This window comes from Strix uralensis, chromosome 4 (genome assembly GCF_047716275.1).
Source record: "Strix uralensis isolate ZFMK-TIS-50842 chromosome 4, bStrUra1, whole genome shotgun sequence".
NCBI classification, from domain to species: Eukaryota; Metazoa; Chordata; class Aves; order Strigiformes; family Strigidae; genus Strix; species Strix uralensis.
Window position 1 is genome coordinate 62,757,303 of NC_133975.1, and position 16,677 is coordinate 62,773,979.

The 16,677-nt window shown below is 42.6% G+C and overlaps 1 protein-coding gene across 1 annotated transcript in view; it reads right to left on the reverse strand.

Annotated features, from left to right (window-relative positions):
- Positions 1-16,677, reverse strand: part of ADGRL3 (adhesion G protein-coupled receptor L3) — a 514,733-nt gene that overhangs the window by 315,599 nt on the left and 182,457 nt on the right. The window contains exon 4 of the mRNA XM_074866987.1: positions 15,478-15,720. Coding sequence (XP_074723088.1) covers positions 15,478-15,532 — 55 coding nt within the window. The 5' untranslated portion in view covers positions 15,533-15,720. The remainder of the gene's footprint in view (positions 1-15,477; positions 15,721-16,677) is intronic.

Sequence of the window (16,677 nt, forward strand, 5' to 3'; positions counted from 1 at the left end):
CTAATGCAGAGAAGGGAAGAAGTTCAGCCAGCAGATGCCATCCACACAAGGAAGCAGCAGGCAGCGATGAATCAACAGCATACCAGAAGGGATGATTTTTTTGCTTGTTTTGGCTTATTCTCCAAGGATATTGAAGCTAATATGAGCTTGTAGACCATGTCTGCTGGACAGTAGACCTAACCACTTTTAGCCTGTTGTTCATTTGGAACCCTGTCTGGCAAAAAAGACAGAGCATAATTCAATTCTGCAAGTTTCATGAAAGCGAGCTGCCTGGCAGTGGAGACAGACCCTACTAGCTTCTCCAGCAAAGGAAAATCCAAAATAGGAATCAGTCTCCATTATTTCCTTTGTCCTTGAAACAAGCTATCTTTTCAGAATGATGAAGTTTGTTTAACTAGTATCTCCCCCGAGAACCACCACAGAAATCTCTTTAGACTATTTCCTAGACGTAGAGACAGACAAGTTTTCTGACTTTACAGGTTTTTTTGCATTGGACACAGTATGTTAAGAAAAGAGTTTCTCAATGTCAATGTATGATCTGCACAGACGTTGGAAGAGAAGAGTTAAGTAAGATGCTTTCTTATGTTCCTTTCTTCCTGCTAAAGGGATAGCTTGCATGTGCTATGCCAACAATCTCAGACATCACATAACTTCCTAGTCACATAATAAATTATTCACTACAGCTCTCTATTTGAAAGGGAGTCAATTAGTTAACTGCCCATCAATTAATACTCAGCAAGGAACAATACGAAGAGAGGAATTGTTCTGAACAACACATCTCGAAACAAAGAGCGTGCTTTTAAACCAGAAACCTCTGTATTCAAGCCAGTATTTTGCTTCACTGAATGTCTATTTTAATACATAGTGATATTTGCTAACAAGACACCCTGTTGACACCTATTCGATCTTGACCCACCTTGGCATGACAGTCTTGTGCATTCCGCAGGGTTCAAGTGAGTGCTCAGATATATTCAGAGCATTATAATGCAATGTATTTGAAGGCATAAGACAAAAGCTTTGTTTCCCAGAACAAAGTCTGAAGGGCAGCATCCCCTTGAGGACCTCACAAACAAAGTTACCCTGGAGACAGTCTCTGAGGAACAGTGACAATTCTCCACAGACAAGATGATCTGCTGGGTTTGGTATTTTAAAGAGGGGGGTGGGGGGAGGGATAGGCATTGGGTTCTCTGCTTCTTGTTTGGGAAGCAGGATGGGAATGAAGGTGAGGAAGGGATAAAGTTGATTATAATGTTTGTAAGTTATACAGGATCTTTATAATGAGAGAAGTCCTTCACTCCCTCTAGTATACAATAGCATCATTTTACTGGCATGAAGTACATACCTTTCACAGTTCATTCACTTTCCTTTCTTTGCATGATTTTCTCCTAAACTTTGCTTTGAACTCTATAATGTAATAGAAGCAGAACTTGATCAAACTCTCCCCTCAAAGACTGAGGAACTTGTAGTGTCTGCATACATGGTCTTCATTTTGCACAGTTTAACTCAAACGGTCAAGCCTGGCACCTCTTCTCTTAACCCGCTGAGGGAAGGGTGGATCACCCCAGGAAACACCTTTCAGACAAGGAGCCTGACCAGAAGAGAACACCACACACACAAAGCCATGGGGTTTGCAACTCACAGCAAAATCTGAGTCAAATACATTTTATTTCTTTTTACGTTGTCAGAGCCACATACTCCGCTTCATAAAGATTTCCCTAGGCTTCCCCAGAAAAAATACCATTGCTGTGACTCTTCCCACAGCTCTAACTAGCATTACTATTACTTTCCAGCTCTAACTAGCCCTTTCCCCACAGCTTTAACTAGCATTTCTATTACTTTCCAGGTAGTATATCTGGCTACTATACATCTTATACATGTATTTGGCTTCGCACATAATGCTGTAGCAGTTTAAGCATTATTACTGTATAACCACCAATAAATATATTTATAAAAACTAAGGAACATTTGGCAGCTCTGCAGTTACCACCTCCATAAGATACTTACATTGCCATACCCCAGTGTAAACCATCAAAAAAAAACAACCAACAAAAAACCCAACACACACTGCAGTGAAGTGTACTAAAATGGTCTTGGCACATGAACGGGTTGTGAGTCTCTCACAGAGGTTTCTGCCTCACAGCTCCCATTGATGTCAGTTTACCCTCTTTAATGTACTGCATTTTCATGAGTGCTAGACAGACTGATCCCATCTCCTTGTATCAACTTTTCTGTGCCCTAAGCTTGTCCTTCTTTAAGCTTCTCACCGTTAACAGTGTTCCAGAGTGATATTGGACATGCCAGCCCTCCTCAAAAGTTATTCTTGATTGTATTTTGCCAACTGGCCAATGAGGGATAATGAACTTCAACATGTCAGCACTCCCCCAAGAGCTAGAGAATTTCACATGTTATATTTACTATCCAAAAAGAGGCTGTATTTGTGCAAGGGCTAGGGTCCCAAGAAACAGGGTTGTCACCAGATGTTCCACAGTTGAGAGCCTGCATAGCCTCAAGACGTGAGGCTAATCAGTGCAGACCCTAAATAATTAAGTTACTATGCTTTTCAAGAACTACTGGCTGCTTAGAAGAGAAAGACCACAATTCAACACCCTAGTGAGAGAAAGGCAGGAAAGGCTCAGATACTACATAGGTGAATGGGGGACAGCCAGCATCACCAGGGCAAAGAGTACACAGGACAAAATAGGAATCCACATTGAGCCAGGCATCAGAATTGAGCAGTCCCACCTTCTGGGGCCTGCTAGGAAGTTTTTGGCACCAGCGCTACAAATCATGGCATATAGCAAATAATCTAAACCATTTGGGTTTCTACTAAACAGGATTCCTGCCCCCATTTTTAATTCTGTTCCCCAAGGACACTAAACAGAGCATACAGGCTCATCCATTTTATGCCTCATCTCCTCCATCTTATTGTCTTCCACCCCTTTAATCTAAGGCTCCTGTGAATTCAGGTGCACAGCCTGAAACAAGGATTGTAGCTGTCAGGATGCAAGGACATGCTTACAGTGTCTCAGGGCGACTGCTCTGTGTCCAAAGAGGTAGAAATGCTAAGGACATGCCAAAGTAGCTTCTCATAAATAAGAGCCCATCAGCTCCCAAAATTTAGATCCAGACCTGCTTTGCCAGACACAAGCATAAAGGTAAGCAAGTACTTTATTTTATATTTTTGTATGGCTGTCTGATACTGTAACACATGACTTCCAAGCACTTTTCTCAGCAGGGCTCAGAGACTCTAAGGTGTCTGCTGATGGTACAAATTCATTATGTATTTGGCATCTGACCAAGAGGCCACATTATTTATTTATTTTTTCCAATCAAATTAAGGAAAAAACTAAACATTATTAGATTTCCTAGTCCTCAGAATTCCCCCAGAGTAATACCTAATAGTAAAAATTTTAATTGCATATGCCTATAAGATTACAAATAGCGGTGACAGGCTAGATTTCAAGACATGTCAATGAAATGAAGGCATGTTAAAAGTTCCTTGCATAATTCCAAGTTTAGACAGACCAGCTCTCTATAGGTTTATTTATATATACAGTGTGAAAATTATATTTAAAGCGCACACACACATATGCATAAATATATATATAAATACACACAAAAATAAACTCAGTGACCTGGATTTTCCTACAACTATTACAAGTAGGCATTCTTCCTTGAAACATACTACAAATTACATACACACAGAAGTGAGCAGCAATGCTGGCAAAATATTGTTTTAAGTGATAAATAGGACTTGGCCATGAATCTGTCTTGCAAAGTGGAGCCGTGCCTCCTCTGGTGGAATAAAGGGGATACCTGCTTGCACGAACGTCTGTCAGCACCAGTGCCGAATGCTCCCCTCCAGCAGAGGAGCAGACATATTAGGGAAAGCGAGATGATACATTTTGAGACAGGCATGGCAAGCAGCAGCTGACAGTTACTACCAGCCCCTGACTTTGTGGAGCACCACCCTGGTTTTCCCTGCCTGGAGAGACACTGCCACGTGGGTTTGTTCATCCGCACCTTGAACTGCAAAGGAGCTAATCTCCCAGCCCCACTCCAACTGGAGGCAGCTAGCACAGCCAGTCTACCTGCCTTGCTTATACACTGACATGCACATTTCCCCCTCCACCCCACTAGAGAGAGGAGTATTACACACAAGACTGACATACCAAAGCTAGTTCTTTTTGTCGTCTGCTCTCCTGATACTAAATCAACTCTTAGCACAGTCTCCAGCATTTCAGTAATAGAAACAAAGCAACTGAATTAAAAATTGGAGGCAGATCTTCAGCAACAAGAGCTGCAGAGGGGGAAAAAATAATTTTAAAAATTCTCATTTAAATCAGCAGCACTGATGAATGCTAATTGTTCCTAGGAGAGCTTGAAGGGGAAGACTCTTCCAAGAGAGTAAGGACCACACGCAGTACTGCAGCTCTTGGGGCAGGGGAACAACCCACAACCTGGTCAACTCACTACAAGCACTAGGATTTGAGAGAAGATTATGTGAAGACAAGCCCAGGATACAATCTCTTCCATATTACACTTCAGCTTTCCCCAAAATAACCCCTCTGGGCTGAGCAGACCAGATTCAAAGTGCATTTACATGGAATCACTAGGGTCTGATCCAAATTCCATGGCAAGTTAAAGACTCAGTATCGAAATGCCATTTATTTATGGCTCCACATTCTGGAGATTTAAGAACAACTGACAACGTGACTGAGCTTCTAAAAATCCATCAGGCATCTCACTTTCTACAAATTACGGCATAAGAGGGAGTGATGATACCCGAATTACACATTTCTAGCCCTTACCTCTTCTTCTGCCTACTCTAACGCACAGACTGACTGGGAAGGATCTTTAGCATCCATAAATCTTACGTGAAACAAGCTCACATCTCATGATGTGTAGCAAGGCACCCAACACTATCAGGCACTGCAGAAAGCAGCCCAATATGGCAAAGCACAAGGAATGATATAAAAGTAGATGTTGCTCTGATTACAATTCCTTGAGTTTATGGTATGCATTCAATACTGCACCGTAACTGAAAACCCACCAGCCCAGTCCTACACTCTCTGTGATGGGCAGATTGCAGCATCTGTGTGGCGTTGCATAAAAACCCACTGAGCATCCCACAGCTTGGAGCAGATTCACGAGAGAACAGAGATAGTCCTGATAGGCACTGGGAGAATATTTGGGGGAGCTGCCCAGCACCAAATAATTTCCTGGCATCGGGGAAATTCAAAGTGGGGAAAAGCTTCTGAATTCTCCAACACGCTTTTAATTTCTTTCTTTCCCAGATCGTCTTTCCCAGATGAGTTGCTCATTGAGCAGCAGGAAATCTCTTCCAAATTCAAATAAAACCACATTACCAAACAACACAACCAATTCAAGAAATCATGATCACTGAAGGAACCAACTGAACAACTGCGAATGTGCCGTGGGGTAATAAACATCAGATGGCTCTAGGATTCATTTAACATGACTGTAGAGTTGATAAAATGGTTGTTAGAGATTTCTTCTAGGGAATCAGCAGTTTTATTTGCAATAAAGAGCTTCTGCTTGCTGTTCTTGCTGGGCCAAGGGTGCTCTTCCTAACAGAGGAAAACAGCAGATTTGCCCAGATCTTGTGGGAGCAGGTTAGCAGCAACTGAGGAGGCGGTGCGAGAATGAAGGTGGCCATAATTCATTCCCTCACTCTCACTCTTTTCTCATTTTAGCTTAAAGTACTTCAGCATGCCCAGCTGAAATGGATGAGAGAACTAGGGCCAGACAACCCTCAGAAGTAATAATTTTTTTTCTCTCCAACTCCAATGGTTTAAGTATAGCTAAAGTTATTAGGAAAAGAAACAGGAGTGACATTCCATTTGTGGGCATATTCACATCCAGAAAGGAGGTGTTACAGCTGCATGGGAAGGATGGGCACATCAAGTTTTTGTGCTTTCAAAACCTGGGCATGGCTCCCCACATGCATTGCTGGAAAGGGTGGCTCTGCCCTAGCACTATGCAGCTATACTTTGGCTCTGAAGCCGTCTTCAGGTCCTGCACTTCTCCAAGTACTGGGGAAAAGATGTACAGCCTCATCCATCAAACCCCTTTACACAGCCCAGAACAGCAGGCTCTCTCCAACCCTTGGTATCTGCCTGTCTCTTCACTACATAAAAGCTTTATCTGGAAGTTCAGAATTAGCAAAGTATTAGGTAGAATTCGCAATTAGCAAAATAGATCTCAATTTTCCCATTCAGGTATTAACACAATAGGTGAAAGCAAACAGGGAATGGGTAGGCAATTATCACCCCTATTCACTGGGATGATGAAAGGGAAGCTGCCCACTTCTGCTGCTCATTCTCTACCGAACCAGTCCCTTTGGAGTATCCTGCATGTCCAAGACAACAGGGGACAAGCAGTCTTCTCAAGGGCAGAGGTAGCTGCAGATACTCCTAGTGCTGCGTGGTACCTCTGGGTATTGGCTAAGGGACACCTGTACCTGTATTAGTTAGCTTTGACCCACTACATTTTTCAGTCCTGGTTGCTTAGCGTTATTAACTCCAAAAAGACATATAAAAAGATTATTCTGATGTGTTTATTTGGAAAAGTCATGCAGGTTTTTTGGTTGGCTATTTTGGGGTTTTTTGTTTGGTGTTTTTTTAAAGTGTTTATCTAAAACCGAACCATAATAATTATATCACAGACTTATTGCTTACATGGAAAGTTACCATTGTTTTTCATTGGGCCACTACAATATTCCTAAAATCCAGATATCCCACAAAAAGGAAACAGCCCTGGCTCCATTAATATCCTGATCAGCTACAAGTTGCTGAGAGCACAAGTAAAACTTAGTCCAAGAGCAAGTCCCTTGGAAGAGTCCACTTGTAATAACTATTGGTTATTTATTCTGTGCTTAGCTATGACAAGGACTAGTTGGGGACACAGCTATCTAACAGTGCTGGCTAGCCAGGGATTAGTGAAGGAGAGACATCAGGATCAGTGTGGGTGAATAAACTCAACATCCTCCTGAATCCCAAGAGAAAGGGACAGCCAGGCATTGCCCCAGAGATCCCGTCATCTCAATAAATAATGTGCCAAGTACATGGCTGCTCTTCATTCATTTCTTCAAAAACAGCTCGCTGGGAAGAGGGTTTTATCCTGATAACCCTTAAGCAACCTTAACTGCATGAGCTTTGCCTTTTGTCTTCAACAAAAAAGAAGAATATTAGAGGTTTGTAGAAAGACAAAAAAATATTGAGAAAATTGTTTAAGGCACTCATGGCCCTTTTGTTTTTCCTCTCCAGTACCATCCAAGCCACTTTCCAGGTTGGCTTATTTTTCCCAACATGCTGCAGAGCAGACATACCAGCTTGGTCCCTCCCCTGCTCTTCCACACTGCCACAGACAACCCATCTTCTCTATTTATTGAGTGCTCGCTAGGACTGAAAGCAAACGTGATAGCCCTAATAAGAGGGTCTGATGTGCGCATTTGCATAGCCTGAACCGGAAAACATCAGATGGCTTAAGAGATGGTTGTGAGCTAAGGTTTCCAGAGCAAATCAAGACCAGGATAGGAACAAATAAACCTAGTCATCCTTCTTAGCAACTGCTTGGCAGCTGATATGTAACAAATAGTTACAGTTAGGTCAGTTTTTCAGACAGTACATGTCTGTACCATAACACCCATTCATTACCTAGGGTTAATAACTGCACAAATATATTTTCAGGATTCAGCAAAACTCTTCATCTCACAAAGCTACTTACCCCTCTTTGTGGCAAGATCTGTGTTGCATTTTTCAATTCTGTTTTTTAAAAAGTAATAGTTCTTAAAGAAGTCCAATAACAAAAACATTTTTATAATCACAGTAAAATATAATGGGAACTAAATTATGATACAATAATTCACACTTAGCTGCACAGAGGCCATTTGGCCTTCATCGTTGTGCCTGAATGTGCTGGGCGTGAATTACTACACTGTAATTCACATGCTGTCACATCTTATGGCTTAATAAACTCTAAAAAAGAAAAAATAAAAAAAATCAGAGCACCTGAAGTTGGTTACTAGAGATCAGAAACTAGTCTTGCAAGGAAACAGTTACAAATGAAACAAGCATCAGAGGTTATAGGCCTGCAGGGTAGCACAACTCCCCCATTCCTGCTGCTGTGAGAGCAAGCACATTTCCTACTGCTGTAGCTCAGAAAGAAACCCACATGTCATGCTGCTGTATGTCTTGTGTTAGGAAGCCTATAAGAAAGGATAAATGCCATGCATTAGTTTGGGCCCTAGACACCAGCTTTCTTCTATAGTTCAAATCCTATAGCTCCAGCTTCATTGCAACTAGAGTTGTGCTGATTGCAAAGGGTTGCATGTCCCAAATAAAGCATGCTTTGGTACTAATGGCAAGTGAAGATAGTACAAGATCTCGTTTCCCTCCCTAACACAGGAAGATGCTATAAGCAGACACACTTGCCAAACACTGAATTAAAAAAAAAAAGAAAAAAAAGAAAAAAAAAATAAAAAACAAAAACAGAAAATCCCTTTAAAATCTTCCTTATTTATTGTGAAATTCAGACATGAAAGAAGTGGTTCTGCACACAGACCTCTGCACTGCTTAATGGCTTAAGCAAGAATTAAACAGTGTATAGAGTCTTTGCAAGGTTGAATTTCACCCTCTATCAGCTTATAGATTGGTCAGTCATCAGATGGGGAACTAAATACTCCCAATTGCTGCTAATGAAAGCACTGTAGTATATCCATTAGAACAGCCACCCCTTTTTATCAGGAAAAACCTTCCTCGATCACTTGTTCCACTATGGAAAAGGTGGCACGGCTGCAGGTAATATAAATTGCCAAGAATAGCAAATATTATAAATATTTCAAGGATGATTAATCTTTTAAAACAATGAAGTTAGGCATAAGCCTGGAAGTCAACTTGGCTATTTCACAACTAATAAAACATGTCTCTTGTATTTCATTTTGACTATATAAAGAGTATTGTAGTAAAAGGCAATTATCCACCATTCACTAGCTAACATAACACTTGTACAAGTATAAAAGAAACACAGTATGTATTTTAAGCAGTGACAGTATTTCCACTATATTAAAATAGTAGTGAGGCAAATGTTCAGCTCACATTAAACAGCACTCTGTCACCAAGGACCAGCTTGTTCGCATCATATATTCCCCCAAGAAAGATAATGCTGCTTGCTTTAACAGAATCATTGTCACCAGGCAACTACTAGTGCTGTTCAGTAATAAATATTTCCACGGTTCCCACAGAAACTGGCTTGGCATCTGGACCTGCTAATGCCTAGAGAGATCAGCTTGACCTCTGAGCGCCATCTTTTCACAAAGACAGAGCCCTCCCTCACCACGGTTGTCTCCCAGAAACATCGTGAAGATGGCACAGAAGCACAGAGGGTGAGAACAGGACAGCAGACGAGGCTCTCTTCCTTGCAGCTGCAATGACTAGAAAGGACTTCAAATTTCATTTTCTGCTCTGCAAATGATAAATTTGTTCAGCCCCATCTTGAACAAATTCTCATACAGAGAGACAAGATGGCACTCGGCCCTAAATGCAGGAAGGTCACTTTACAATTATGCCATGAATCTGCATAAATAAATTCTTGGAGGCAACTCATTTTCTGGAAGTTCAGAATTCGGCCAGCAGCAATGGTAGCCCTGCCAGTTTGGTGCTGTCAAGTGTCAGTAGTAGGCCTTAAGTTTCATAAAAATACCAGGATCCAGGCCTTGTCAGAACTAGAACTTATTTTAGCTTAAACTTAGCTCCATCACCAAAGTTATTTAAGAAACCTTTGCTGCACTTGGACCTTGCTCTAGGATCACATGACTCTCGTCTAGCCTGTCCTAGCTGCAATAGCAAAACTACTCTAATGTCAGATACCTATTGTTTGTCCTGTAATTTCAGCCAGGTTTGGGGTATATTATTGCCTAACTTGTCCTGGCTTCAGTCTTGCTTAGTTTTGGGCAAGTCTGTGGTTCTAGCCCAGAAAAATCACATTGTATATCAAGAAAAAAGATTAAGAAACTTAAGTAATCATGGCAATGACTAACTAACCCCATGGATCATCAGGAGGGAACAGTCTGCAACTCATTAACAAATACAGGGTTAAAACATATAAAAAATAACCCCAGGCAGCTGCAAGACCAAGGAAGAACCAACCCCCTCAACTGACACCCCACTTTGCCCAAGCAGGAACCAGGATGCTGACAGCTCACTCTCATGACACAACCGCAGGGCAAAAGTTTAGCATCAGAGGAAACAGGCAGATTGCCATGCCTGTTGACTTTATTGCATTTGTAACTATCTCCAACAGAAACTAGGCAATTTGGATTATTCCTTTAATCTGATAATAGTAAATGGTTGTCCATTTTTGGATTAGACTCTTAAAGCATTAGAGTAACAACAACAAAAAAAATAATCGTTCTTCACTGCCCATCATGAAATTATGCACACAGTACAATCCATAAAATAATTTTCAATTAAATAATAATAAAACAATCTGATGGGATGATACAGATCTTTGTATACAACAGGCCTTCAGCTCTTTTCCAAAGCCTAGAATAAGTTACTTGTTTGGAGACATGCAAAATTTCACCCTACAGCGACCACTATGGTATCCTTCCTATCCTGCTCTTAGCAGCATGCAGTTCTGAATCCTTTTATCTCCATTATTATTTTTGTCCAGCAGTCTGGAAGTTTTAAATCTCAACTCTCAGCCACACATGAGCATGACAGCAATGTGACAGAGCAGGTGTACATCTCTCCAGACTTGCAAACCGAGCTGCTGCCTGTCACGTCTGTCTCGTCACTGGTGAACTTTGACAGTGTTCATTTGTGGGTAAAGAGAAGTCTGCTTTGTTTTGGGTCAAGGGGAGGAAGGCTAAGGAAGATAAGAACAGCTGCTCATTCCAGAAAGTGCCTCCGGGAAATCCACCCCATTACAGACAAAGAGGATCAGTTTGCTCAGGTGTACATGGGTAGATGCAAGACAAGGAGCGCTTTCCCGGGGGTCCAAGTCTTCAGATGCTTTGGGAAAAGCTTCCAAATGGGGGCCAAAAGGATGCAGCGTTGCAAAAGCCCTGTCCATAGCAAAGCCCTTGCAAAGGATGACTAAGCCTTTGTTTTTGTTGTTGTTGCTGGTGATTTGTTGGTTTTATGTTTGTTTGTTTTTATTCTCTGGTATTTTTGCCTTCTATCTTGTATAATTCTCTAACTTTGTACAACAGCTTTAGTTTTATCCAACAAATGGTTTTACAGGTTTTGCCAGAGCTTAGGAGAGGGGATAGCTTTCTGGGGGACTTCCACACTAGTCCGAGTTCTGCTGTCTATGCAAGCTGTAAGCTATTTTCCACTCAAGTGAAGGGCAACAGTAAAGAAACCATCCACTACTCAAATCTGCTATTATCTCAAGTATTTCACATGGTTTCAGGTTTTTATGAGCTATGATCAGAGCAGTCCAAGTAAAACCAGCCAGTACAATGCCTGTGCATTTAGGATACAGCAGATTAACATCAGCACCAAGAAACTGCAAGGATTCATGACTTTTTCCCCTTTCATTATTTCTACAGCTTATCAACAAGATGACATTGTACCAGGGCAGTATCCTGGAAGATTACTTGTCATCTTGCAGATCTCTGAAGTCGTACACCCTTTGACTCCACACCTATCATCACAACCCAAGTCACACAATATACTCCAAGAAATAAGATAGCTAAAAAAAAAAAAAGCCCTCAAGAAACCCCAAAACAACAACAAAAAAAATCCCAACAAATTTATGAGATCACTGGCCTAAGAAATCTGTCTATAACATAGCTACCACTACAGACGAAGAGACTGTGTCAGGAAACTCAAAAAGGGAATGAGATGCAGCAAGGTCAGTCAGTAGAAGTAGTTTGTGTCAACTCTGGCAATCACTACAGGGGACAGGAGTTCTTCCAGCCCATGAAACAGGAACTCAAATGCTTGAGTTCTTTTAAGCATAAAATATGAAAGTTTTCTATATGCAGTGAAAGGGGATTATTAAAGAAAATAAGCAGGGCTTAACTGGACTATTTTTATATGCAAAGTGAGGCTGTGGCATGTGTTTAAACATACATATACTGTCTTCAGGCTAGCAAGAACCTCGGCATTGATGCCAGCTTGCCATTCACTTTAGGCAGCCTTCTGCAGGTGCTTGCAGGGAGAGGGGCAGCAAGGGAGAGCACCTGAAAGCCATCAGACATTCAGTCTCTGATTTCAAACCCTTGGAAGCCCCATTAGACTATTTATTCCAATCTTTGATACAATTCTGATTTTTATGTGCATGTTCTTCAGTCCCCATGGGAAACTGGATGGGTTTTTGACTGCCCAGTGCTAGCTGATACCAAACATACTCAAACATCACATTACACAGCTAAACTGCAGTATTCTCCCTTCATTTAGTATCAGGAACGTACCACCCTCAAACAACCAGATACATGCTCAGTACCTGTTTCCCCCAAGAAAAGCAACAGGCCGAAGTTTGGAGATGGTAGCTGCATCCCAGCTAATCTTAGACATCAAAACAGGAAGAACAAAACCAAATCCTCTGGCTCAGACCAAATGTCTTCACACCCCAATGTTCAAAGCTAGCTGTGAGCCTCTACCACACCTTCACTAGCAATTTATAGGGATCAGATAACACGTGTGTTGGTTAGATGCGTGATGGTCAGATTTACCACCAACTGCTACAAAAACCACACAAAAACTACAAAAGCCACACCCTGTACATTTACTTTGTAGAAGAATATAAAGGGTAGAAATATTTCCAGGCACCTAATTTTTACATGTCTGGTGTTTGCTCACATGTAGCATAATACAACTCCTACGATACTTGTGACATTTTCATTTACTGCAACTATCAGGCAGAATTTTCCAGCTACAGTGGCACTGTGAATTTAAAACAGAACCGCCAGAGGCATATTTAAATTGTTAACATTGTTTAATTATAAAGATTTACAAAACATTTACCATTTAACTTTCCTGGAGAAGGATGGAGAGCACCTTTCCTAATAGCTCTTTCATTCCACCCCAATTGGTTGGCTCAGTTTAAACAGTCATTCTAATTTTCAAGTCAGCAAGGAGTTTTGCTTGAAGAGCAATAGCACAGATAACATTTGTGCCCAAAGGTGTTATAAGCGATATGAGCAGACAGGTTGTGCTCTATAGGTATGTTCAGCCCATTACACATATTTCATTTTTTTAACCTCCTTTGCTGTAAAATTTTGCTCTAGTGTTTTAGCACGTACACAGTGCATGTAAAACAAAAAGTCTGATGAATATTTTAAACACAGGGGCCCACAGCCTACATAAAGAAAGTCACATTATTTACGGACATGCTCCCACTGACCAGTATTTAAAAATTACATCCTTGGGGGAGTTCACCTTCCATTTAGGCATCATGAAAATCATGCAGCAAGATCTTTCCAAAGCTCTGCTCTGAGCATTTAGCAACCATCACTGCAAACAGGAGCTCCTATAAACCCTTCAGCACTTATGAAACCTGGCAACTTACTTCTGGGGCCTACATTTGGGTTACTCATATCAAAAAAACCCCCAGGCCTCAAAATCTTACTCCAAAGAATTAAACATGTCAGATTTCACTTAACATTTGCTTGCCTAATAAAAAGACCAAATTTTTCTGCTAGAGTTCTGTATTGGGTTTGTGTGGCAAGGTTTTGGTAGCAGGGAAGCTACAGGGGTGACTTCCGTGAGAAGCTGCTTGAATCTTTCCTATGTCCGACAGAGCCAATGCCAGCCAGCTGGCTCAAAGACAGACCCGCCACTGGCTAAGGTCAAGCCCATCAGCAGCAGTGGTAGCACCTCTGGGGTAACATATTTAAGAGGGGAAAAAGAAAACCTGTGCAACAGCAATTGCAGCCAGAGAGAGGAGTGAGAACAACTCTGCAGACACCAAGGTCAGTGGAAGGAGGAGGGGGAGGAGGTGCTCCAGACACCGGAGTAGAGATTTCCCTGCAGCCCGTGGTGAAGGCCATCGTGAGGCAGGTTGTCCTTCTGCACCCCTCTGAAGGTGAAAAGCAAGCAGATCTCCACCTGCAGCCCATGGAGGACCCAATGCCAAAGCAGGTGGGTGCCTGGAGGAGGCTGTGACCCCATGGGAAGCCCATGCTGGAGCAGGCTCCTGGCAGGACCTGTGGGACCCGTGGAGGGAGGAGCCCAGGCTGGAGCAGGTTTGCTGGCAGGACTTGTGACCCCATGAGGGACCCACACTGGAGCTGTCTGTTCCTGAAGGACTGTAACCCATGGGAGGGACCCACACTGGAGCAGTTCCTGAAGAACTGCAGCCCACAGGAAGGACTCACGTTGGAGAAGTTCGTGCAGAACTGTCTCCTGTGGGAGGGACCCCACGCTGGAGCAGAGAAGAGTGTGAGGAGTCCTCCCCCTGAGGAGGAAGGAGCAGCAGAAAAACAATGGGTGATGAACTGACCACACCCCTCATTTCCCCATCCCCCTGTGCCACTCTGGGGCAGGAGGTAGAGAAGTCTGGAGTAGAGCCTGGGAAAAATGGAGGATTGGGGGGAAGGTGTTTTTAAGATTTAGTTTTATTTCTCATTATCCCTCTCTAATTTGATCGGTAATAAATTAAACTAATTTTCCCAAGTCAAGTCTGTTTTGCCCATGACAGTAGCTGCTGAGTGATCTCTCTGTCCTGATCTCGACCCACGAGCCTTTCATTGTATTTTCTCTCCCCTGTCCAGCTGAGGAGGGGAGTGACAGAGTGGCTTTAGTGGGCACCTGGTGTCCAGCCAGGGTCAACCCACCACAAACTCACACATCCCTGCAGCACAGCAGCTGTGTCTGACACTCTTAGCTCAGTTCTCAGATGCAGCCTAGCTGTCCAGCATGGTGCTGCACCTAATGACTCCACATTGCTGGATGGGCTACACAGTGTGCCAGGCTAAGGCAACTACACTGATTTTGGTTCTTCTTGGTTCAAGGCCACTGAGATAATGGGAGCCTCCATCTTTCAGCAGAGCGTGGAAACATCTGCTGCAATATGCTTGACATCACAGTCTAACATGATGATGAGTAAGATCCCACACCCTGGAGCTGTGGCTGAAGGGGGACATGCAGCCCCTTTCTGAGCAGTATTAACAGAAGGGAAATTCATTTCCATGCAGAAGCCAGGAGAGACAATCCCACTGACACACAGCCAACAGAATAGGTTTGTGCATGAGGAAGAAAGTCTGCCTTAACGTAGCAGCTAAACTTGGTAACAGAAATCTTTGTGTGACCAGAGCTCTTTGTTTCACGGCTTAACTAGTCATAACATAACCTGGGAATTCAAAGACCTGGGGTGGAAGTAAGGAGAGAAATCAACAACCTGGAAAAAAACCACACCATTAGGTAAAAGATGTAGGCAAAATTCTTGTTGTTTTCTATTCTCTCTTCCCTTCCCATAGGCAAATTTACACCATCTCTCACTCACCATGGGCTAACGGTGTTAAGAGCATTGTGAAGAACAGCAGCTGTGATGACCACATGACTGTGAACGAGGGCTTGAAAGTATCCCAGCAAACGAGGGTTCAAACAAAACAAGGTGAGTGTCCTCCTGCACTTGCTTCCAACACTTCAACTGTTGGCCTTCAATTCACATCCGAAAAGGGAAAAAAAACAATAAAAAATAATAATAATAAAAAAAATCCCACAACCAGTATCCAGAGTCTGAGACCTACAAATGAGAAAGGAAAAAAAAATGCAGTTAGTAAAACAGTAAGATAGGTGTTTTCAATCAAGTCTTGCTGTGTTTCTTTGCTGCCAACAGCTGTAAAGGCAAACGTGTCTCCCCCACCCCCCAGACCTTCATATGTACGCACATTCCGATGTACAACAGAAATTAAAACTTGTCCCTGTGCAGAGTGCCAGTTTGTGCATCATTAATGCTCTGCTTCCTCTCTCAAAACAGGGCTTAAGACAGCAGTTTGGAACAGTGATGCCCAGGGGTCCAGAGAGTCCACAGGCTTGAAAGCTGACTAGAAAAAACAGGTCCTATCCTATGTACATGGGACTTCTAAAACAGGGTGCAACTCTCCTGAAAGCGTTTGGATGTCTATAAATCACAAGCCAACAGACATTCCAGAGCTGAAATGGGTTTAACTGGTGCCTAGGCTCTGTGCTGATCTCTTAAACAGAAATAAGTTTCCACCCCAGCCACTTCTTTTTCACCCAAACCCCTCAAATACAGGGGGGTCAAAGAGTAAATGCAAGCTCCTGAAAGAGCACACTTGCCAGCGTGCTGGCAAGTCAACAAACTGCCAACAAGAGAGGTCACTGCCACTTGGTCCAGGCCATACCTGTGAGCATGTATTGGAAGCACGGTGCTTTAGGAGAAAACTCAACTGAGAGTTGTGACAGAGCTGAACTCCCTGGCCTGCCTCCCAATTCCCTTCAAAAAGAAACCTTTTTTCAATATATGTAAACACATACACATCAGCTTGGCTGGTCCCAGTGCAGGGGATAAGACACCCAGGCAACAATCCCACTTGTTCTTTAACCTCCTGCACTTTATGTAATGCAGGAGGACACGCTGGCCAAAAATTATCTATGCATACATCTGCTACATGTCCTGAATGACTTGGGCAGGAACTGAGCCCAGTGCTTCCCCAGGTAGCCAGGCATTGCACTCTTT